At 36.7% G+C, this 25,863-nt stretch overlaps 3 protein-coding genes across 3 annotated transcripts; 2 read left to right on the top strand and 1 right to left on the bottom strand.

Moving 5' to 3' along the window:
- Nucleotides 1-3,580: 3,580 nt before the first annotated feature.
- Nucleotides 3,581-8,680, bottom strand: LOC124535100 (peroxisomal membrane protein 11C-like). Its single transcript, XM_047111166.1, has 4 exons — nucleotides 8,439-8,680; nucleotides 8,018-8,182; nucleotides 7,093-7,280; nucleotides 3,581-4,865 (listed from the first exon to the last, which is right to left on the bottom strand). The coding sequence occupies exons 1-4, from the start codon at nucleotides 8,496-8,498 to the stop codon at nucleotides 4,592-4,594; spliced, it is 687 nt and encodes a 228-aa protein (XP_046967122.1). The 5' UTR covers nucleotides 8,499-8,680; the 3' UTR covers nucleotides 3,581-4,591.
- Nucleotides 8,681-8,799: 119 nt separating this feature from the next.
- LOC124535101 (nonsense-mediated mRNA decay factor SMG8) lies at nucleotides 8,800-16,189 on the top strand. The gene is made up of 12 exons (XM_047111167.1): nucleotides 8,800-9,165; nucleotides 9,277-9,572; nucleotides 9,940-10,161; nucleotides 10,481-10,733; nucleotides 11,508-11,648; nucleotides 13,082-13,156; nucleotides 13,227-13,384; nucleotides 14,433-14,636; nucleotides 14,870-15,090; nucleotides 15,273-15,627; nucleotides 15,709-15,913; nucleotides 15,992-16,189. Exons 1-12 carry the CDS (start codon nucleotides 9,025-9,027, stop codon nucleotides 16,187-16,189), a joined length of 2,469 nt encoding a protein of 822 aa, XP_046967123.1. The 5' UTR covers nucleotides 8,800-9,024.
- A 2,583-nt stretch (nucleotides 16,190-18,772) lies between these two features.
- LOC124535319 (cytoplasmic polyadenylation element-binding protein 1-B) lies at nucleotides 18,773-25,509 on the top strand. The gene is made up of 13 exons (XM_047111505.1): nucleotides 18,773-18,790; nucleotides 19,012-19,125; nucleotides 22,195-22,322; nucleotides 22,542-22,611; nucleotides 22,845-22,925; nucleotides 23,014-23,089; nucleotides 23,171-23,348; nucleotides 23,455-23,620; nucleotides 23,794-23,974; nucleotides 24,107-24,234; nucleotides 24,352-24,443; nucleotides 24,532-24,716; nucleotides 25,032-25,509. The coding sequence occupies exons 1-13, from the start codon at nucleotides 18,773-18,775 to the stop codon at nucleotides 25,088-25,090; spliced, it is 1,476 nt and encodes a 491-aa protein (XP_046967461.1). The 3' UTR covers nucleotides 25,091-25,509.
- Nucleotides 25,510-25,863: the final 354 nt, after the last annotated feature.

Here is a 25,863-nt window from a genome sequence, read left to right as displayed (position 1 = left end):
TATCAATGACTTGTTGCAAATTGGGAACATTCATTGCTATGCAGACGACAGTACCGTTGACACCTTATACACCGGCCGCGCTAATATTTCTTGGGAAAACGTCGAAGAAAACCGGAACAAACTTGTGTCTGAAATCGAGTCTTCGTTAAACGAAGTCTTGAACTGGGAACATCCTGATAGCCGCTACAGGTAGTATCGGAATACTTGGCGTCGATATTTCGAGCCTCGTTCAGTTCCGCGGTCAATTGGAAGGCAAAGCCAAATTGGCTTCAAAGAAGCTCGGTGTGCTCAGCAAGGCGAGACAGTATTTCACGTCGGCCCATCGCCTAAAACTTTACAAGGCGCAAATTCGGCCTCACATGGAGTACTGCTCTTACCTCTGGGCGGGTGCTCCCCAGTACCAGCTCCTTCCATTTGACCGCATCCAACGTAGAGCGGCTCGAGTTATCGACGATCAAGCCCTTTCCGATCTCCTTGATCCTTTAGCTTTGCGTTGAGATGTTGGATCACTCTGCATCTTCTACCGAATTTTTCACGGGGAATGTTCCGAGGAATTGTTCGGATTAATCCCGGCTGCTGAATTTCACCTTCGGACATCTCGTCAAAATTCTAAGTTTCACCCGCACCATCTTGATGTCCGAAAATCCACAACAACGCGATTTCTTAGACATTTTCTGCCTCGCACAACCACTTTGTGGAACCAGCTTTCGCCGGCGGTTTTTCCGAACCGATACGACATGGGAACCTTCAAGAAAAGAGCCTACTCCTTTCTTAAAGGCCGGCAACGCACCTGCAAGCCTCCTGGTGTTGCAGATGTCCAGTCACTTTCCATCAGGTGAGCCTCCTGCTCGTTTGCCACCTATTCGATAAAAAAAAAATAGAACTATGAGATTTTATGTATATACATACATACGTACATATTGTGTACTGTTGTTTAGTGTCGTTAAATGTTAACGCTCGTAACCAATGTTTGTTGTTTCTTTGTCTAGAATAACATATATAAATATCCAATGTAAATTATAAATCTTGTATGAAAATGAACATCATCTATATATAATAATTCATTTTAATAAATTAATTGGTCTTATGGGTAAGTTGTTCTAAAGCTGGAGATGATGAGGTTGAGGCCCTGTATTTAAAATCTGGATCAAGTAATTAACAGTTTAGTGTTTCAGGAAATCAGCTGTGTTATACTTTCATGTTATGGAAGGCCCGTAATTGGTCTCAGGTGAGAAGTGCAGGCTTCACACACTCTCCTATCAGAAATAGTATATTTCTTGTAGTAATGAACAGAAAATAAATAATTTAATAAAATATTAAATTAATCAAAAGGAATCAAAGGTAAAAAAATTATCATCACGGTGACGTATTATTTTTTTTTCTACTACTATTTTTGAATCGATATTAAGGTTTTCAACTTTTCATATAAACAATCCTTTTTCTTCATAAATATTTTTATTGATGTGAGCTGAGGTTGCTCCAATACCACTACGTCATGAGTTAGAGTACGGCAATAAAATGTATATAATTATAAAAAGAATATTATTTTATTTCGTTCAAAATATTATTTATACATTTTTTTACACTTAAACTACCTAGTGATTTAACAATAAAATATAGCAGTATCCCATTATACTCCAGCCAAATTCGATGTGGAATGTTTAATAACAAAGCGTTGCTTAGCAACCAACGTCAGGCAGATGCTCAAAACATTTTTAGAAATATGTAAAACAATTATTTTCGATAGTAATAAAATTGATGATGAATAATAAAATATTTAAGACAAAGGACTAAGCGCATTCTTGGTTATAATTATAATACTTATGATCATCTGGAATAATGTAGATCTCAAAAATAATACCTCCAATTTTAAAATGATATCAGAAATTACCTCGTAGTTATATAATTTGCTTTATTAACTTTATCTATCGCCTCCCAAACGACAGGTCTCAGTTAGATTTTGTGTATATTTGAATGGGTCAATGAGAGGTTTAAGATTACAATTGCTCTAATACTGGAAAAAGCAACGTCTGTTGGTATGCTAGTGTAGTGTACTTTATTAGGAATGCGCGATAAGTATATATTTTTATTTAAAATTAAATTATATGACTAAAAATATACACCACCAATTACGAAGATGCTGTATCGCTATTATATACCTTCCTAAATCTGCCAATTGCTTAAAAAACACTCCAAATGTAACAAACCTGCGATTTCTTTACGTCAATATTAAAATATAGGGTTGATAGTTTTGTAGTAATATTATAGTGGTAATTAAAGATTTTTAAACTTTTATTTTAAGCAAATTTTCATATAAATTATGTATTGACCGGCTAAATAATTTTTTTGGATTCTGTATTAAATTAAATTTTTTGTGTCTAAACAGGAAATTGTGTTATAATGAATATAGTTGTAATTTTAATAATAATTATTTTTTATTAAGAGTGTATCAACCCTAATTATGATGACACATGGTTTGTTTACTAAAATTCCAGATCGAATGTGGCTGGAGTATAGGTACCTAAATCTATAAAAAATATTGATTATAAACAGAAGCAATAGACATCACAACCACACTTTATTTTAATAATAAATTTTCTGCCTATGTTAAAAAAAAACTATCACATCCGTCGATGCGTTGCTATGGTTACCTAAGTAATATTTAGACTTTTGGCGAGCATTTTACAAATGAAATTACGATTTTAATTGAAATATTTAGATGACACGTAAAAAGTGATGGCCGTTGATTTCATTTAATGGGATTTATGCTCATTAAATAGAATCTGATAATGGTAAAAATACTTTCTTAGATGCACCTTGTACCCAATAGGTTACACTTTTTTAAATATCGAAACAATTGAATTTTCGTTAGGTGTGACGGTTGCTAAGATCGCAACAGTAAATATTTTAGTATTCAAAAATGAATATGAAACTTTATAATTATTTCAATATAAAAATACATAATATATAATAAGTTTAAAGATAGTTTTAAGATAGCTTTCAATATTGGTCAAATTGCTATAAAACATTTTAGTTATTTTTAATTTATAAGACCTATTAGGTCTTATAAATTAAAAAACACCGGGTTTCGTGTTATATAATTCCAATGATAGGTGCATAAGAATTTTTTAAACACGCCATACAAAATTTAATACACTAAAGTTGTAATATTATTTGACGTGTCATGATTTTTAAATATAGTTATATAATTTTAATTTAAATGATAATATTTAGTACGGTTTTGATTTTATATACGTTTTCTTAATTGAAATAACATTTATTTGTATGATTATTGATTCGGTTACACCGTATAGTGGAACTCCCGTCAATTCCTCTGGTGGCGTGGTGCGGCGACTGGTACTGCCTGGCACGAGAAAAACAAAAGGCGGTTGATTTTGAACGCGGAGTGGAAAAGAAAACTAGACTAGACGAGGTTGGGCGGTAATAGGATATAATAATGAGCGGATAAATAATATATGCATCGTTTGGTAAATTAATATAGTGACATAAATTAATGTTATGTGAGTAGTTTTATTACAGAGGGTAATTTCATTTTAAAATAAATATAACACCGTAAACATATCGTATAATAATTTTATTGGAATAATAATTCACCCAAATATACAACATGTATATGTTTATAGTTATTAAATAACTTTATTGACAAATACCATCGTTTCTCGAAGCTCATTTATCCATTTCAATAACCTGAAGCCCTTATGAGAACCTAGGTCCACTAAAATGGTAATTTGTACTGAGTTCCGATAATCATTTACCCGTATAAATATAGTTTTACTCAAAATAATTTTAACAGGAGATAAAGACTTTCTTCCTCAATTAAGATTCACTGCAGTTTAATAACATGATTAATGTCACAAGTACAATAACGGTTGTCTAATTATGATTATCATAAATAGATAACAAATAAAATAAGACGTGTGTATACAAAATTAATGGCAAGCTCAGTTGTGTCACTTAATCGTAGTGCTACCATTTTTTCTTTAGGCGCGTAAAAGAAACATAAATGTATGACGTTGTTCGCTAAACTACCAATTAAAAGTCAAGTCGCTGGAAATAGACAACTTCACATCCTATCTCTTTATATTATTTTATTAAAAATTTAAATAGAGAACATTTAAATCTTTTAGTTTTATAGTAGTGGTGACAGAAAAAAATACATTGATAATAATAATAAGTATTTTTTATTGTTTTCAATTACGCCGAAGAATAAGAACTTCTCACGCGCGTTCATAAGTAACACACCTTTTTTATTTCGTTGTCAATCTTTTAAAAATAGTAATAATCTGAATTAACGCTGCTAGTCAGCGAATATATAATATACACAATCGTATTAATGGACCGCGACATTATCATCATTGTAATCATCGTAAAATGCTTATAAAAATGATTTTTATCGAATTACATTTTAAAACCATATTGAATGTCACCTTTCCAGTGCAGAATCTCGTATGATATAACTTTTTATATCATACATTAGTCATTTATTACTAACATAGTTACTGTTCATTCACATTATTAAGTATTTTAATTACACATTACAACTTATGATATACAATCTTCTGAAAAAAGATTACTTGAGTAGTCGTTTTCTAGCAAAATATAAACCTATGCCGATCACCGAAGAAAACGTTGCAATGGCTGACACTTTGGTTCCTCCAATCTTTTCCCCCCACAGACAGCCGGAGGGGAGACAGCTGACCGCATGGGTGATGTCCAAGCACAGCTTGCCCGCAGTTATCGCTTGGATAATCAGTCTGGCGTCAAGATTCCTCCTCGCTTCGCAAGCGTCCTCAGCGCTGAGACAATCCCTGCTCCACCAGACATGCCGCATTGACCGGAATGTTCTGAAAATGTTAATATTACAGTTATTTTATGTTATTACTTCATATGTACTAAAGCTATCCAGAATTATATATTTGTAAAATAGTTTGTAATCCTTATGAAGTGTAATTTCTTTGATTGCATTTCATGTCAAATCAAATCGAGCCAAAAAAATTTCGAGAAAAAGATTAGATGATAATTCCAAGTCGATGTTGGGTTCAAACTTTTAAATGTTTATCAAGGTCCAGGAGCAATGAAGATACTTTAATGAATTGAGAACCAGGTGGACAAAAATTTGGTATTTAGGTATTTTTTCTAATCCTAAATGTTAAAATCTAATGTTTGGTGATCTTTTCTTTTAGCCTCCGAACTAGCCCGGAAAAACCCTGTTGCCCTTCCTTTACTCCAACGTGAGAGTATTTTTTAGAGAGAATTAATATATAGGGAAAAAAGTAGAAGGCGAAGAGTAGTTACGCATTTAGAGGACAGAGGTCTCTTCGCGCCATACTGGTTATCATGTAACATTTTAGTTAATAATATTAGAAGAAATGTGAAAGTTTGGGTGTTTGGAACACAGCCACGCTTGGACAACAGAAGGATTATAATAAAATTTGACAAAAGTTAATACTATCATGAAATAAAATATTTAAATCTCTTACAATTTAGAAAAAACCTAATGTACAGAGTAACAGATATGAAAATAAAATGTATCTATTAACCTCATTTGCATAACAAAATTTGCAAATGAATTAGATAAAATTAATAAAATTAAACAATATCAATTAATGAAAACATTATATACGCAATTGCACATTGTCAGTTGTTACATATCAAACAGAATTTTAATTAGTTTTCACAAGGTTAAAAACCATTTTAACATAAAATAGATAAGTGAAAGGCGCTGTCATGTCGTGGATCACATAAACTACATGCGGTATGTGTATATTAATATATTTATATAAATTTTGTTTTTTGTTAGTGAGTCACTCAGTTTTCATACAGAGATATAAGTTATTGATATGTGCTTGTTTGATAGCAAATCTGCGTTTAGGAATATATTTCAGAAAAAAGCATCCTATGTTATTGCAATCACAGATAATATCGCTAATATAATGTAATCAAAATATAATTTATTCAAGTAGGCTTTTACAAAGACTTTTTAAAATTTAAGTCATTTCACAAAACTGTATACGTAAAGATATTAAGAGTTGGATGTGAAGATTTTAACGAAAATAACTGGCAAGTAACTCAGTAGTAACTCTTTTTGAACATATGAGATACATTAAGTAATATGTCCTGTCTGAAAAAATAAGCTTGACGCTTTTTTATCAAATGTAGAATCTAATTTTGGAGTAATATGTTTTTTTAACAAGGTTTGAATGTATAAGAGGGCAAAGTTTATAATATCTAATATAGAAAATAATACCTTGCGTCAAAAAGGATTTATTGACTTTGGGGAGACGAAACATTAGCGTTATAAACTTATCCTTATCTCCCATGTACACACAATGATTATTATCACTGATTCTATCAAAGTTATCAATAGTACTAATTGTTGTAAAAATATTGAGATGTAACTGTGAGTATTCTTACTTTTACAGATATCTTATGACATAATGACATGTTCTAAAAAAAGTAAAAAAACCAACATGTTCTAACACAAGAAAGTAATTAATAGAAAATACATATTTTTAACTGATTCAATAGTTCATTATAAAATGAAAGTTGAAATGTAATTTGGCGCCAAAAAATATTTGCAACCCAGTTTCTTTTATTTTTTACAATTAAATTAAAGAAGAAAGGAACAAGTAAAACATGTGCCTATATATATGGTTATAAGTAATCATGAATCATGAGGGAGTGAACAAAATATAAGGAAATTTGCATAATTAATATGCTTATTCATTATTTAATAAACTAATATCACTGAAATATTCTTTCCCAAGGTCAGAAATCATTCGCAGACAAAGCAAATTAAACTCTTATATTAATTGATCTTGTAAAAATACTTAAAAACAATAATCAACAATCAATTGTTAACAGAAACAAAAAAAGGTTGTCAAGACTATCTGGCAGAAGATAAGAATTTTTGTTGAAGATTTAATTGCAATTTACGTATATTATATATTTAAGTTTTTATTTAACTTCTTTTGTTAAGATAGCTTATTGAGTCCTATTGACCTATTGAGTTGAAACTTTGCACACACTATGGTGCCAAATATAATTCAAGAAAAACTTGTTTATACTCACTGTATTAGAGATATATATAGGCTTCCTGCCCACAATGCTGTGCTCAATATTTCAAGTCTGTCTGCGGTAACTGGTGACAATTTAATAATGCCAACGTCGTGTAGCCAGCATGCTTTTTCCACTGGCAAAAAAGCCTGGTCAACCATATTCGCGAGGATTCCTAGGAGTGCTGCGATTTTTGAAGATTCCTATCAAATAACAAGTGTTATAAATGAGAATCTTGGACAAAAGTTAGTACAAAAATATATAGATCATCATGTTTTGGTGACAAGTTTTAATGTGGTTGCTCTTTATCTTTTGACACAAAATATTTGTAAATAATAAAATTGACAAAAAAAATTTCTTTCACTAGTATTTCTCAGGTCAGTGGTAGTGTTTAATTTGACAATCCATTCGTAAGTGTAATATATCCAATTCAAATAATGCAATTTGAGTTTGACTCTGAGTTTCATCAACCATAAAAAGATTTGATTTACTTTCTGTATCAAAATCAATAAATTAGTATTCATTCATTATGACACTGGCTGGCTCTTTTGTTATTTTTTATTTATCCTCATTTTCTGCATAAGCTAATTAGTAATTTTAACAAAAATTTGTTCTTTAAAATTGCAAGTAAAATAAATGTAAATATTTATACCATATACCTTAATAATAATAGCAATAATTGTATATGCAATTCCTTTTAAATAATATTGTAATTGTGAAATTTTTACTACAATTAGTGCTTAATTTAATTATTAAACACAGATAATTATGCGAATGTCAATAATTACTGGCATCTGATAAGAAGTATTTTATGATAACACAATGATTTTTTTTACATTATCTTTATCACATAAATATTTTATAATTGTCGACAATAATATGTTGATAAAATCTAGATTTCATAAGAGAGTGTTAACATTGAAATAATGATATAACTTACATGTTTTCCTAAACCATAATTGTATGTGTGTCTGATCATAGGAATATCATCAAATAATCGAAGCATCATTCTTGCATTGGATAGTCGAGAACCAGCAACCTGCCATGACTTCTCACCTTGTATGCAACCATACAATTTACAAGCATAGCATGCGAGACGGACAACCTGTAAATTATAAACATTATTATTATGAGAGCATGTTCATATGAGGTAGTAAAGTAGCAATTTTAGTTTTAAAATAATATTAATGAAATAAATTTATTAATATTTGTTTAAAAAAAATCCGAAAATGAGGTTCAATAAATTTTCTTGTCTCATAATATATTAGGAAATGTATTTATAATAGAGCAACAGGTTATTGACTGGTATTTCCAGTACAATGCTATTTGTATGAAGGCTTTGATATTTCCGCATAGTTTACCTTGTCGCGCCCATTATAACTATCTAATAGTTCATAAATATCGTCCATTACCGACGACATTGTATATACACAACCGAATACTGTAATTTTAATTCACTGATAACGTATCTAGTAGCGCTAAAATATCTATATCTCCAGCACGTGTGATCGCGCTAATTTTTATTTGATAACTGATACATTTCCCCATTCTCCAAACCAATCTCGCAAACCTTGATTTCGAAAGGTTAGCCAATTCACAGCTGAGCAGTAATCACACATGCAATAACGTCAAATCATAATACAATTGTCACAATTGACAAACACTTGACAACGTAGGTGTTACGTTACAAGACAACATTCCAAAAATGTAGTTTTATAGTAATAATAACTACTATAGATTTCGTCAATTTTGTCCAATAATTGTAGAATTAAGTTAAATATCGAATGCACCTAAATATATATTTATGTTATTAAATGCAAATTTTTGTACGTCTGTATATTTCACTTGGCTTAAACGTCAAACTTCAAATGTCACATAAGTCATAACATTGGCGATTGAATTGAAAAGTAAATATGTATTTGGAATAGGTTTTTGATATACCAAAAAATGAGTAAAATATTTTCCATTAATAATATTCCTGAGTTTTCTCAAAAGGAACGTATTGTAGTTGTCGGTGTCATTGGAAAATCACCTTACCGTTATCCTAATAAAACTACCCCTCTAATACCAACTGTACAATGTGAAGAAGTTAGTAATTATTTCTTAGCATTAAAATAATCAATCGATTTCACTTTAAGTTGGACATATTTAAGTATTACACATTTAAGCACATATGATAAAAACAGTATTTTATTTTAGAATGGTATAGAATGCCACTGGGATGAAAGAAAAGGCATTCTATATCTTCATGCAGTCACATATATGGACACTAAGCGACTCACGTCATTAGCTGATAAACTAGATGAGAATTCATATAGTACAGTAAAAGATGCAGATGCAGCCGACTGGTTGGTTGCTTCTGGAGAGTTGGCGATTGAGTCATGCAAAGCGTTAGCACTGATATTCCATCTCTGTCACATAGTGGTGTTGTCATCACCAACAGCAGTGTTTGACCTTGGTTATCTACAGTTGTTTAAGGCCATAGATGCTTATAGGTATGTAAGAATAGATAACATTAACTTAACAAACTTTATTTTTTAATAAATGAAAGAAACTACACTAATCATCATTTAGAAGCCTCTTTATTATTCAGTTTTATTAGTAGTCACCCTCAGATATTCTTGGCATCTGAACTGTAGGTGGCCACAGTCCATATGGTATTTTATGATTGTATAGTATAATATACATTTATATTAATACAGAATTCAGTATGGTTGGTAAGGAAACAAATTAATAACAAATTAAAATATAATGCTACTTTATTTGTGTACAACTGTTGTACTTAAACATGATAAGAACAAGACTGGATGTCCTAATATTATAATATCCACCAGCTGTGTAATAATTTCTTATAATGTACAGAGCGGAACTAGCTACTCAAACAGCAGAAGAATTACAATCATCAGAAGCAGGTGGTGCTTGGGAAACACACGGTCGACCTTGCTGCCCTCGGCTTCTCTTCCACTTTCGCCGTGCTCCTACTCCTTTAAGGAAAGCACCAGCTGCTCTAAAGAGACTAGAACATGCCGTCGAGGACCAGATTTATTTCATTTTGCGAAAAGCAAGGATCATAACTAATGTTTGGTAAGTATAATCTATAAAAAACTTAAGATTTCTGGTTTTATAATACAAGCTAAGCAGCCAATATTTTTGTATGATCAATTATATACATATATTGAATATATTGGAGCTTAGTTAAGCTAAACCTAGTTTATATTTTTTAACATAATATGATGGTGTTTGGCATGTAGTAGCAAGCTACAACAAAGTAGATAATATAAAAACTTTCTGCATTGTGCATACTGCAATTATTTAATATCAAAAAGTGCACCAAAGATTGTTTTCCAATTGCAAATGTACATTACTTACTATAGTTACTTCATTCCAACAATTCTTTTTTCAGCGCTAAATCATTATTCGCGATCCCTAAGAATGAAGAATTCGTACACATAAGTGCCGAGAGCGATAGGGACTCCGCCCGTGACGTCAGCTCTCTCATACGCGGGCTGGTCCAATTATGCGCGGGTACGGAGTCCGAGGGACCGCCGCAAAGGAGCTCCTTCAGGCAATTCCTGCAAGGCCACTTGGACTTGGCTTTCGGTGAGGGCTTCGATGATAACGTCGGCAAGTATGCCATGAGCACGTCATTCTTTGAGGTAAGATTTTAGATGGAGCAATTATTACTCTACAGACAATTTGTATCTGTGCAAGCTATTCAATCTATATGCGACAGCGACGTAACGCTGCAGATATTGAATCTGTCTTTATTTTACAAAAGAGAGCCATCCGGTTTATTTATAATCTTGGAGCTAGAGACTCTCTTCGGGATGTTTTTAACAAAGTGCGAATACTCACTGTTGCGTCACAATATATTTACAATAATATTATGTATATTCACAGTAACATTGATCACTTTGATAAAATCAGTGATAATCATTGTATGTGCACTAGGAGTAAGGATAAGCTTATAACGCCAAGTTACCGACTCCGCAAAGTCAATAAATCCTTCTTGGGGCAAGGTATCCGTTTCTATAATAAAATTCCGCAGAAATTTTTAACTTTTTTAATTTTTAACGTTTAGTAAATTCAAATCGTTTGTAAAAAATACATTGGTAGAAAAAGCATATTATTCGATACAAGATTTTATAGATGATAAAAAAGCGTGGAGTTAATACCTGTTGACTTCCAAGCAGGATACATTAATTGAAATAATTGTATTTAATTAACATGACGTTGTATTTTTTAAATGTTAAAAAAGAGTAACTACTGAGTTTCTTGCTGGTTCTTCTCGGTAGAATCTACTTTCCGAACCGGTGGTAGCTTCACTTAATTGTAAAATGACGATTCAAAAGTACTTATAAAAGCCTACTTGAATAAAGTTTATTTTGATATTTTTTTTGATACATGCGGTATGTGCCCCCCCCCCCCAGCTGCCGAGCGCGGCGTCGTGGCGCGCGGCGGCGCGTGCGCTGGCGCCGCTGTACCTGAGCGCGGCGGACGGCGACGAGCCCGGCGCGCTGTTCGACGCGCTCGCCACCGACGTCCGCTTCTCGCAGGCGAGGTGTGCTAAGGTCTCTATCGTTTCTATTATAAGACATAAATTCATAAAGTTAACGCGACATTTTACGTTTCATAGGTGTTTATTATTTCGATTCCGAAGCGAGCAGAAATACATGTATACTACTTATTTTCACGAAGTAAGAATAATTTAACTGTTAAAATTCGTTGTTAACGGCGTTTATGGCTGTGGCAAGAAGGTATATTACGAACATTAGAATCGTTCTGATGGGATGTCATTCCAATCTCGAATTTATCTCAAACTGGGCGTGCATAAATTGGATCATAATTGAATAGGGAACATGCAAATATAATATTTATGGAGTTTTTGCTATTAAAATGTTGAAAAAATATTAAAAAATGGTCACTGCAAGGTTCATTTTTGATATAATGTTGTTTTTTAACAATAATTACCAATTAATTTAGCTTGAAACGGAACGTATTTCAAAACACTAATTAGCGTTCAGTGACGTCACCCCTATTACTTATTACAGGTTATAAAAAAAGTAAATATTGAAACGAAAATTAATTGCGTATTTCGAATAAAAATGGAAGTTGGGTTTGTCAAAGCAGACTCCAGATTCCTCTTTTCGGCTTGAAACCACTTTTTTCTCTGTTTTTTGTCAGAAGGTCCATTAAAAAACCATTTATTTGAAAACTTTGTTGAAGTAGATAGAATACGTTGGCACAAAACATATGTCAATAAGGCTTTTATCGGAGTATCGAATAATCCGTTGTAAATTTTTACAAAAAAGTATCAAAAGTCGAGAAAAAATGCATAAGTATGAAAGCCAGTAAGGACAGGTACGCTCAATGGGCCAGTGACAGACAGGAGTGACGTCATACGAAATTAACATCCGTTTTCGCGTGAAAATTTAAAATTACATTTTGAAACATCATTTTTTACAGTTAATTAAAGTGTATTGAATTTTTAATATTCTTATGATCTATTCTAAATGGAGTTCATTAAAATAAACCCATAAAAAAGCGCATCTTTCCTATTTAATATTATATTGTGTCGACAATTTGATCGTTCATTTCGATGTTGTTCCAAACGTCAGGATGGCCGAGCGGTCTAAGGCGTGGGCTTCTGTGGGCGTGGGTTCGAATCCCACTTCTGACATTACTTTTTAATTATATTTTGTCATTTGACTAATAATAAAATGTTTGCAATGTTGTAGTAGGTAATTCTAGTTGAGATTACTTATTTTAAAAATATTATGTTTTGATCTAGAAAATTACACTACTTAGTTTATTCCATATGTAACTACTGTTCATTTGTGCTATTGAAATGTGAGTTCCCTGTAATGACATAACAAATATAATTTAAACTATATACATAAGGAAATAATCCATTAAATATTCAAGTACCTAATTAAAAGTAAAGTATATATAATAAGGTCTAACAACGTTTTCATGAAATAAATTTGGTTTACGTTATTTTTAGGTGCTGCCTATCGCACAAGCGTCGTATGCCGAGGGCCTCCCACCTCACTACTCCAGTCAACATCACGCGCACAAGGCAATCATCACTTCACCACATTATCACCAGTGATGGTATTCTCTGATGTGGCTAACGGGCGCGCGCGCAGGTGGGCGTGGCGCTGGGCGTGGTGGAGGCGATGGCGCGCGGGCCGCTGGCGGGCGCGGCGCGGGCGCGGCTGCGCGCGGCGTGCGGCGCCGTGTGGCGCGCGCGCCGCCTGTGCGAGGCGCCCTCGCTCACCGGGCACCCCTGCATACACCCGCAGCAGTCAGTGCACCTCACTCACCTCAACTCATGCAACCTAACCTAAACACGATCTTGGTTTTACGCAAAAAACGCAACAACAGCCTGTAAATTCCCACTGCTGGGCTAAAGGCCTCCTCTCCCTTTGAGGAGAAGGTTTGGAACATATTCCACTACGCTGTTCCAGTGCGGGTTGGCGGAATACACATGTGGCAGAATTTCTATGAAATTTGTCACATGCAGGTTTCCTCACGATGTTTTCCTTCACCGCTGAGCACGAGATGAATTATAAAGACAAATTAAGCACATGAATCAGCGGTGCTTGCCTGGGTTTGAACCCGCAATCATCGGTTAAAATGCACGCGTTCTAACCACTGGGCCATCTCGGCTTTAATTGTTCATTATTCTTGATGTGTCCGTGTAACACCCCATTACATATTCATGTAATCGGTAAATTACTATAGCATTATATTAGATACTAGGATTATATCTATACCAGATGGCGATCTGGTATAGACATAATCATCTCGGAACGGGTAGCTGTCAGCGTATTAGAGATATAACAAATTAGACTATTAGGAAAAATATAAATCAAAAATGTTGAAAAAAATCAGTCGTCCCGTTTCTTCTGGTTGCTCTAACGACCGAGGTATAAACAGGATTATTGGTAATTCGACGTATATCCATTAGGAGGTGATAGGGGTGACTATTTGCAATAATTTTAACCCCCATATGCATAGTGCAAAAGTGAACAGTGAAAGTGTTTTTTCAAAATTTAATAGTGCGGTCTAAAGACTCGCTTTATTAAATTTAGACCGATAATTATTGTTTAAATTTTGACGAATATCCAGTGTTTAATCATTATTTAAAAAACAAAAAAATAAAATGAATTTCAATTGATACTAAATTTTTGAAGTTGCATTATTGATAATTTTTGAAAAAAGCTAAAAACGTGATAATTAAAAAATGGTTCACTTTTGCATCATGCATATGGGCGTTAAAATTATTTCAAAAAGTCACGTACGTCGAGTTACCAGTATCCCTGTACATAATGCGTGCGGTGCGTGCGCAGCGACGGCGCGAAGGAGCACTCGTCGGGCGTGCGCTACGTGAGCGCGTGCAACTGCGGGCGCAGCAAGTGCTCGCGCGAGGACCCCTACACCGTCAGGAAGGCCAACTACACGTTCTACGCGCACGCCGCCGACGAGTGCGGCGTCTGCAACACGCTGCAGGCCATCGACTTCCCCGTCTTCCAGCCCTCCACGCCGAGCTTCAGGTCGGACCTCTTGAATTTAGTTGTAAACTAAGTGCAGTAGTAGTATTTTAAAATTAATTTTAACTTGTAGAACAGGGTTACAGGGTCACTATTGAAATGGGTTTCCCTTTTAAACCTTAGTAACTCTTACTATTGTTTCTGTGGACCTGGTTTTTGCACATATATAAAGAATGGTTGAAAGCGTGAAATTTCATCGCAAATTGTTTGTGAAACGGTCACTTGTGTAACTCCAGGGCCGCCTCCGTCAAGGGGGTGCCGGAGGAGGCAGCGGAGTACTCGGAGGGCAGGGAGGGCGCGGAGGAGGCGGCGCTGACGTCGCCGCAGTCGGCGCGCGGCTCGTGGTCGGCGCCCGACGAGCTGTCGCCGGGCTCCGAGCGCGACGACGACGACGACGAGTCGCCCGCCTGCGCCGACGGGCTGCACGTCGTCACCGTGCACGGCGACAGCGCGCCCGGTGAGCGAGCCGACATCCTATTGTTTCACTTCTAAGATAATATCAATATGACCATGCTTTCTTAACTTTTTCATATTTGGCTTTTAACAAAAATCTGAACGCCCCTCGAATTCACGATATGTATATCGACTTCTCTGTACAAAGTAATTAATTTGATGCTAAACGCGTTCGCCCAAACTCAGAAAAAGCGATAAGCCGGCAGCCGTCGACGACGGAGTACCTGCCGGGCATGCTGCACTCGGGCAGCCCGGCGGCGCTGCTGCCCGCCTTCCCCAGCTGGGCGCTCGTGTGCCTGGGCGCGTCCTCGCTGTACTCGCACAACGCCGGCCTGCCCGAGCACCTGCAGCCCGGCTTCCTGCCGCACACCAACTACCTGCTGCCCTGGGACTGCGCCGTGCGCCTCGACGCCTGGCGCCCGCCGCGCCCGCGCCGCCCGCCGCACGCGCACCCGCACGCGCACCCGCAGCAGCACACGTCGCCGCCGCTCACTGTCAAGATCTTCATCGGCTTCGAGTACGAGTGCGCCAGGGGACACAGGTGCCCACCGCTCCTTCCATCCGTCGCCGGCGTAACGAGGCCCCCGGATTTGCAATCTAAACGGGCGCCGTGTGCTCGCAGATTCATGATGTCGTCGCCGGACACGGTGGTGAACGGCGGGGGCGGGGCGTGGGGCCGCGAGGCGAGCCAGGCGGGCGCCCGGCTGGCCAACAGCACCATGCCGCTGTACGCCTCCTGCCTGTGCCGCGCGCACGTGCTGGCGCAGCTCACGAGGCTGCACGTCGTCACGCCCAAGGCGCCCGTGCACGTCACGCTGGACCCCAAGGTGCCGCTCAGCCGCCGAGAGCGCCCGCAGTCACCGAGGATTGCACAATAATGTCAACATGGTGTCGACGGTGGTCAGGTGCAGCCGGTGGCGGGCGGGCCGGTGTTCGTGCCGCAGGCGGCGGGCGAGGCGGCGCTGCGGCTGAGCGCGTCGGCGTACTGGGTGCTGCGCTTCCCGTACGTGTACGCGGACGAGCGCGGGGCGGCGCCGCGGCCGCGCTCGCCGGCCGACGCGCCCGGGTTCCTGCTCACGCCGCTGTTCGGCCTGCAGGAGTAATGTCTCGTAGACTATCTAGTTATGCGGCTTGTTGACGCTGCGCGGAATCTGGCTCCATTGAACGTTATGTGTAAATTACTCCGTAAAGTAATGTGAATAATTATATAAATAACGGGACTAAATCTATATCACACAAACACAACAACAGCCTGTAAATTACCACTGCTGGGCTAGAGGCCTCCTCTCCCTTTGAGGAGAAGGTTTGGAACATATTCCACCATGCTGTGCCACTATGCGGGTTGATGTAAATCTATATAATTGCATCAAATGTATGTGAAGGACATTTTAAAGGCTATACTCGATGTAGACTATGTACTCGTGCTTTAGACCAAACCGTCCGCATATGTATGTATTTAAAAATTTGTAACAACTTCCGCCAGCTACCGCGCACCGTTTGCAAGCTTAACTCAGAAACCAACCCGCTGGGGAGACGCATAAGTTAGTTCCCTTAATGCATTCTTGTTCGTAAAAGACTTTACGTAGAGCAACTATTTTGATTTATTGATAATTTGAACTTTATTTTCAAACGAAATTGAATCAATTAGACAGTAACAGCCTGTAAATTTCCAGTGGGAAATTTCCTGGGCCTCAGCCTAGCAGTGGCTAGGCTGAAGCCTTTTGACTCGTTGATGAGATTTGGAGGTGACAGTATTTCATTGAAATTAAGACACATACAAAGTTTCTCCAAAATGTTGTCCTTTATCTCCGACCACGAAATTAATAATAACATGAAATTACAATTATGCTGGCCTGGATTTTAAAACACACTCATCGGTTCCGGTGCACGCATTCCCACTAGGCTAAATCGGTTCAAAAAACTGATTTCCGTATAAAAGTATTCACCCATTGTTTTTCATAGAGCAAAGATGGCTCAATGGTATTATGACCAAAATATCAAGATTCATTAATGATGAATATCCAAATCGGGAATAAAGGATAAATGCCTTGTATACCTACCTAGAGTATATACAGGCCGTTACTTTAATTAATAATTAAAGATGAGTAATCTTAAATGGAAGAATATTAACATCCCAAATAGTAACCAATAAAAGATACTTGTTATATATAATGTTCTAATATATGAAACTCTTTTCAGGGCCAAGGAAGCAATTTAAAAGCAGCTCTCAAAATAATCTCCGTTGTATTTAAGATATATAATTCAACGATATTATTCTGTCAGTATGAAGATCTTTTCATTGTATTGTTTTATAAGACAAATATGAAAATAAAAGTTACTATATTGACATGAATAATTGTTTTATTTAATACATTTGTTCCAAAATTTATTTAGGAATACTTTGCATTGTTTTGGGTGTAAATAGTGAGTGAAATGGATGAAGGAATAAATTATAGATTCAATGTTTAGAACTAGCAGAGGATTGGTTGGTGTTTGTTTCTGTGGCTAATGTTGCTAGAATACTTTTTTTATTTAAAAATCTCACATGATTTTTTTTTTTATAAAGTGCTTCTGTAACACTCTTTTTCTTATTTATGTTTAAAGATTATTGCGATTACATTATTAGACAGAAAATCAAAGAGGAAAATACATAAGAGCAGGAATAGTATGGTTTTGTTCTCTTTGAAGAACGCCAGTGTATCTGTTCCCAAAATGGATGGCACAGTGATAAAGGAATTGTTAAAAATATCATACGGTGCCTATATTAATCAAAGAAAATAAAATACTAGCAGTGATTAGTCTTTTATGTTATGGAAAATTTAACCTTTTACTTATTTCTAATGATAAGTCAGTTTTCCTATGGTTTGATGACCATTTAACGGTAAACGAATCTATCAGGCGTTAATTTTGGCATCCTGATTGAAAATTAAAAAATAAATATATATTTATGTCTACTTATATTTTGTGAGAACATCAAATATTATAATTTTGTAAAATTCTTTAACCGGATACTGGAACTGAATTGAATGAAATAAATACTAAACACATTACTAGTTTTATTATTATTACACTTATTTTACTACCAACATTGATTGTTTTATTTAGAAGTTTAAAATTAATTTATTTTTAATATACAGAAATATCAATTCTAATATCTGTTTTTTTTTTAATATTATGATTTAAAGAAATGAAATCAATATTGAAATTTGTTTTTATACTTTAAGATAAAAGGAATAACATCTTTAAATATAGCACAAATAAAAAAAAGAGAAAATCAAAGAAATAATTATTTGGAGCATGCGCACTTCGTAATTCTATGGACCAATGGCAGAGTTAGGCGGGAAATTAGATGTGGTTTTTTTTTTGTTTTATTATATATTCCACAAATACACTGATTTATTATAATGTAGATTTGATTTCTAAAGCCAGAAAAAGATAAATGAATTTATTAAAAATCAAATATATACATTTTCAATGGATAATAGTGTTAAAAAGATGCTAAATGGGGCGTGGTTTGTAAAATCCTTACAAAGTGGTGGGAGGAGTGGGGGTTGGTTCGGCTTCGTTCTTCGCTGCGCGTCGACTCGTTGGTAGTTGACGTTGTGCCGCCGACGAGGCAACTAGTCTGCACTGAACTTGAGTCAGCCGCGTCTCATTAAGAAACTTTGGAAAACTTAGCGGCAAATATGCCGCTTCTTCATCAGGTGAGTTTTTTTCTATATATTTTTTTTAATAATTTCGCAATTAATAAAGTTTAAACACTATATAAATTATGAATTATTCGAGTTTCATACTAATACTTTCATCATTAAAGTTTTTTTTTTTAATGATTTTATTAACTACCCTCTCTTAAAGTAAAATTAACAGACCGCTAAAATTTTTTCTCTGTACATTTCCGATGTGTTTTGCAATAACTTTGAAACAGGACAACAGTCGCGGTGGCGGTGGGTCGCGTGAGAACCGCCGCTCTTTGGCAGAATTCTTGGGCCTCGATACCTCGCAACTAGCTGAAGCAGCAGCACCGAGAACAAGACCTAGCGTGAGTACCAAGTGCATGTTTCCTAAGTCTGCTCGTAAACCTCAAAAAAATAAAAACAAATGCCATTTATTCGGTTTTATCGCAGTTTGTTTTTCAATTACTTCCGCGTCTTCCAAATCTATTATTGGTATAATAATGCAGTCTAGTCGCTTAAAGATAAAGATCTAAAATGGCTCTATCGTTGCAACAGACGTATCGTTCCGAAGTTTTCGTTTTAAATGAGGGTACTTTTAGTTGTGAATGCACTCACATTTTTGTCTTTAATATTTTTGGCCCATGTTGGGCGCCAATATACTCTCGCTTTAAAAACAACTGATTTCCTAAATTTTACAGTATACATTAATAAAAAACATCTTTGACTAGTTTTATTATTGTATTTTAATATTATATGTACTGTTAATAAATTTCTCGTGTTACAACAAAAGTCAATCATATTAAAGCAGAAACAATACAAAAATAAACAAACTTTATTACAAAGGTTTGTTTTTAATCGTAGCCACCTACGCGCGGTGCATCATGCAAACGTCCCACTTAATGCATTTGAAAGCCTTAAGGCTCGATATTTGAGTACAAAGCACTCGACAGTTTTATTGTCCGTTCATAATGTCCGTACGACATCCGTTTTGATGCCAGTTAATGTTAGGGAGACGGCTGCCAGCTCCCCTATTAATGGGCGCGCCGTGCCAAATAATGCACCCGCGACCAGCCGGCAGCTTGCATTAGCCCTGGATTTGAGAATTTCTTAATACTCCCATATATAAGCTACATTGAAACGAATTCCTAAAAATTCGCTTGCAAAGGACCAACAAAAGCTGAATTTCAGATCGTAACTTATCTCTTTTATTTTTATATTTTCGTGGGTAGTTGTAAAATGTTAAATCGCAGACCTTCACAACGACAACTTTTCAAATTTATTGGTATTTATTTTCTGAATTTGTAAGTCCCATGCCAAGTTTATAAATAATAGCTTGGAATATTAATTTTGTGTGAAAATGTTTGAATCAAAAGCTGAACCTAAAAAGACTTTGGAATTGCCTGAAATTTTTTTAATACGAATTATATGCTAATTAATGTAGTTATTGTGAGTTAAATTGTTGAAAATATTCTTAAATGTGATTTTACATGCATCTTAAAAATTTCCGAGCACTTCTCTTAAGTGGTGTAATACAATCTCATTTTAATAGCTTTCACGATCAAAATGTTCATATTCAATGATTTATACGATGTGCGCAGTTTAATGGTGCCAATTCAATTTCTTTTAATTCCATAAGCTTTTTATTCGCCTAATATTTGTGACATGTCTAACACAGTTGCGGAAATATGCGTAGATATTGTTACATATTATAAATGTGATCCAACGGTTTACATCCTTAGATACAAATTAATTATAAAGTATTCAATTCGGATTGAAATTATCTTTATTAATTATAAAGATTCATTTATATATCATATTACGTATGTCATTTGTATTGGGCACGAAATTCTTTAAATCATTTTTTAAACGTAAGTGTTAGTAAACAAAACTAAATCGTTAACAAATAACTCTTTTAATATATTTTACAAATAATTGAATTGGCCACGTCTCGAATGATTGCCTTCTGTTAACTGGCCGTAGGGAAGAGTTAACTTTAATTTTAAAATGACCTACTTGCGCCACTTAACGTTAACGTCTATTTAAGGATTTCGCGACTGATTTATCTTCGAAGTGGTTTAATTAATACACATACATATATTAATATGCAGTCTTCAAAACCTACATCAAAATACTTTCATTTAAGACTCCTATGCATAAAAATTTGAAATTTGTTTGCATTAATTCGGAAGCGAATATTAATTTCTAATCCGTCGTTACTTCCGTTAGGTAATCGCTTCGCTAGGGCGAAGGTAGTTTCCTAATTAAAGCTACGACCTAATTAATCGCATCTCAACACCGCGCTATTTCCACCGATTGATAAAATTAAATTTTCCATTTATACATTCAGTTAGTTTATAAACGTCTCTAAAACGTAATAAATATTAAAGTAATGCTTTTTATTGCTTTTACGTAATAAGTTTTATTAAAAAGGTGGCTTTTTTCGTGACCTTCGTGTTAAATGCCTAGTCCGCAATAACCTCCAGCCCCCTATTCCTACTATAAACAATATTCCCCTAGACTTTAAAGGGATCACTAGACACTAATAATTCATCCCGACTGGGACAATTACCTGCCACAATCGAAATTCTCGGCGCTTGGATTGAACTAGTTTTTATAATAAATTACGCAGCACGAACATGTGCTTATTTCATATTAAAACTTTTTGTGTTTACTTTAATATCCAATGTTTATATCTAAAGTCGCTCTAAGGCTGTCCGATAGATTCAATTTGCGCGGAAATTGCGCTATTGCCTCTATTGATAACTTTCAGTTTCATTATTGATGCGTTGCCAACCAAATATTCACGAGTCGAGTACCGTAAAAAGCGTTGATAGCTTCTTTTAAGGATAAACAATCCATCGACGACTGCCAGAACTTAATCGCCAGTCGCCTTGTAAGTTAAGTTGCAACTTTTGTATCACTTATTTGGCAGACGTCTGCCGAACTGGCTATTGGCAGGAGCTGGCAATTTAATATTATTTGTGTAGGCTCATGCCAGCGTTTCTTCGAGTTAATCGGTAACGCAAGACGCGATGCGAAAAATTACTTCAAAGGAATTATACTGAATTATCATTGCAAAGATTAATAATCTTTATTTGAAATAGATTCGATAAAAGTTATTCAATATTACATCAGTAAGAGTAATCAGTAAATCTTAATTCCGGAATATCTCAAAGAAAATAAATTAGAGAAATAAAAAGCCCTGTATGCCGTCAGTCTAGACAAGCTGGATTACCATAATATATCGTCGCTTTTGCTTCAGCATACATCGAGTAGTCGTTAGTATTATAATTCGCTGAAAATGGTTGATATTTCCTTAATCAAATTATTAAAATGGTACATAAAGAAAAATTGGTAATTTTGGTTTATCGCCTTTGTATAGCATCCTATTGGTTTTAGAATAGTTTTAATGGTAATATTGGTTTTATAAACAGGAAGGTGGTGGTGATAATGAGTGGCGATGGGAGAGCCCCAGCAGCCCTGAGGCCGCACAGACGCCGCGTACACTGGTACCACCGACCTGCTTCCCGCCAAGGCATCCTACCGCTTTCGCGAGCTACAGGTATTAATCAATAAATTCCTTTTAACACTTGCTTTCTGAAATTGTATTTGACCTCCATGGCATTTATGTACAAAGTAAAATTTCTTGTTAGTAAGTCATGGTTACATTTCTGATGGTTGCATCTTGAAGTCCATTTATCATTTCTTTAAATCAAACTAACGAGAGTAGCATTGCATGTACCACGAGGTAATTAGTACTAAAACTGTTTCATTGTTGCAGCGAGAGCGCGCGCCCGGGAGGCTGGGAGGACCCCCCTGGACAAGGGATAACGGATCTTGTTGCTTCCTTAGTAAGTTTCAGTTTTCTTTAACTTGTTTGAAATAAAAATCAACTTAATTTAATTTATAATATAGCTTTGCCTTAGTCCTGTGACTTTTAAATTTTCTTCGCGGTGAAGAGTTCACTTGTCGCTACGTATGTCGATCTTGGAATGGCTTTTCGTATGTTGCTATTATAAGACCGCAGTGAGTGATTTCTGCCTTAACTCGTTGTTAGACAAGTCCAGTAAGGTGCATGTTTCAGAAGGCCCTGGCGATGCCCCCGGCGACTAATTCCCGCAACAATTCCTATCAAACTCGCCTAAGTTGCGACGGTCTAGAATCCGTAAGTAAATTGATTTGATAGTGATGATTTGACGAGTGCGTTATTCCGTTTACTAATGGTCGTTTATATTCGCGGTCATCAGGTGGAGCAGCCGTGGCCGCCCGAAGGAGCTCGCGGGCAACCACGTGAGGAATCCCGTGTACTACCGCGCCGCGCGTCATTTTGTAAGTAATTTTGTTCAATTTTCGTAAATTTAGTGGTTAGGTCTTTCGCTTTACTGTTAATACGAACGCAAATAATCGTAGGCGGCGTGGTAGCGGGCGGCCGGAACGGCGGCGACGCGTTAAGCTGGAGCGGCGCCCTACCGGCACGCTGTCTCGATCCTAGCAGTGGTTTTTCCGCCAAGCTATTTCTGGGCGGTCTGCCCTGGGACATAACAGAGCAAGCGCTCATGCACGCGCTCCGGCATTTCCAGCCCGTGCGGTGAGTGTTTTGTTGCACACTTCCTTAGTTGGTAAATGAGACGAAATTATTGTGTTTAGTTTTCACCTGCACGTTTTCGTTATGGTGAAGCTTGTACTGTGCGCAGCGTGGAGTGGCCGGGGCGCGGCGCGGGCGGCGGCGCGGCGCCGCGCGGCTACGCGTACGTGACGCTGGAGAGCGAGCGCCGCGTGCGCGCGCTGCTGGCGGCGGCGCGGCGCGACGGGCCCGACTGGTACTACCGCGTCGCCTCGCGCAACATGCGCACCAAGGAGGTCGGTGTAGATCTTTGGGCCGGTAGATCACTTTATATAGATCACTATTACTTCAGCTGTTTCGTAAACTTGTTTTGGTTGATGGTTACTTCATATCCAGGTGTGCACTGCGCCTCCTTACACCAAAGTGTAACGTTATGTAAATATTAGTATTTGACTCTTTCCCATTTCAGGTGCAAGTGATCCCCTGGGCCGTGTCAGACTCCAACTGGGTGGGCGCGGGAGGTGCGGGCGGCGGTTCCGTGCGGCTGGAGCCCGCCCGCACCGTGTTCGTGGGCGCTTTGCACGGCATGCTCTCTGCCTCGGCACTCGCTACCATTATGAACGATCTGTTTTCGGGAGTAGTGTATGCGGGTAACAATCATTTCACAATATTTATTTGCCTTTTTCTATTCATTAATTGCGTTTCTTAGCGTCCACGTACCTAAATTGACGTCAATTGAAGTTTTGTTGTGTAACATAAGAAAATCTTATCCTTGTGCCCAGGTATCGACACTGACAAAAATAAGTACCCGATTGGATCGGGACGAGTGACGTTCAATAACGTGAGATCTTACGTGCGCGCGATCTCCGCTGCCTACGTAGAGATAAGAACTGACAAATTTACGAAAAAGGTAAACATGTTAGATTTATTTATTAAATGAAAAGGTAATGAACCAGCTACCAATTGGACACCGAACATAAATATACCGGACACCTGAATATAAATACTGTTTTACTTTAATTTACAGGTTCAAGTCGATCCTTACTTGGAAGATTCGATGTGTTCAGTGTGCAATCTACAGCAAGGACCCTATTTCTGCCGCGAACCAGTTTGTTTTAGGTGAGAATCATTCATTAACAACAAATAATTGAATAATTTTGATACCGTCGTTTATTTCGAACATACAAGCTTAATTTAACTGTTTCAGATACTTTTGCCGCTCGTGTTGGGCTTGGCAACATTCGACTGAAAACCACAAGCCGCTCATGCGCAACTCTAAAAGCGCTCAGATGCCGCTGCAGCCGGGCGCGATGGGCAACGGGAACAACGCGCCTCGACAATCCTCGCCCAGTGAGGGGAGCATCTTCAACGGCTTTAACTTGGCCAGCGATGGTGACATTTTTACTTAACATTTATTACCACAAATTTATGAAAGAAAGTCCATAAGCGCTTTAGCTACTTTCCTCGCTACGGTCTTAACATTCCATTTTTAATCAAACCGTCTAAATCTATCAAAATCAATTCCAATAGTATTATGTACACAATGGATATGCCGCTAGTTTTTGGGGATAAGAGCGCTTTGGTCTTCTAAGATATGGTCCAAATTACATACCGCTAATCTTCAAGAGTGAACATTTGGCTCGTATCAATGGCAAACATTTTGGATTCGATATTTTGGAAATGTGTAGTGATAATTTGGTGTCGCAGCGACCCCGTCCCCGGAGGCGGCGGGCGAGGAGGGCGCGGCGGAGTGGGCGCGCGTGTAGAGCCGCCGGCCAGCACAGTACCACACGGCGATTGTCGAGCCGCGCTATTAAGTTGGGCGCTTCGTCAGCCAGCTTGATTTGATAAATTATGGATATCTTATGTTTATTTCAAGTTTTGTTGATTACGTTGATTATTTTTTGTTGATATCGTTAGTTAAGTGCGAACACGATGAGATTTTGCTTGACGATTTCTATTATTGATCAATTATAGTCATATCCGGTTATTGCTCCTGTATAACATCCGCAAAATTACGCCGTCGCCACCGACTAGGCTGATACGAGTCTAGAGTCGTGCCCGTGGAACATTTTAAAGGTTTTAAGGTGCCTGTTGTATTAGGCGATATTCGCTATTACTTTTAAAGAACATTTTAAAACGCTTTTAATCGGGTGATTTTTATAGAATTTTAGATAAAACAAATGCTGATTTTATCTTGAACTAGCTTAATTGATTTTAGATTGTACAGTACGATATATACTGTTACGAATAAATTATATTCATTATACGAATTCGTTTTATTTTCCCACCAAACGCACATAAAATGAAACGCCTTTTATATATATATAAACATTTATTTGAAGTTCACAATGTACACTGTACAAGCTTAAATTACATAAAGAAACTTATTCAGTATAAAGGTATAATAAATTATAATAATTATTGCGTTTCGTTCTATCACTACTTTTGAGAACTTTTGAAGTGGATTAATTTGGTGAAACGATATCACAATTTTAGTATTTGTTCGCATATATATATACCATTTGCATGAAGTTTT

This window comes from Vanessa cardui, chromosome 14 (genome assembly GCF_905220365.1).
Source record: "Vanessa cardui chromosome 14, ilVanCard2.1, whole genome shotgun sequence".
In the NCBI taxonomy this organism is placed as follows: domain Eukaryota; kingdom Metazoa; phylum Arthropoda; class Insecta; order Lepidoptera; family Nymphalidae; genus Vanessa; species Vanessa cardui.
The sequence above is the reverse complement of the archived record's forward strand: the minus strand, read 5'-3'. Positions and strand labels throughout refer to the sequence as shown.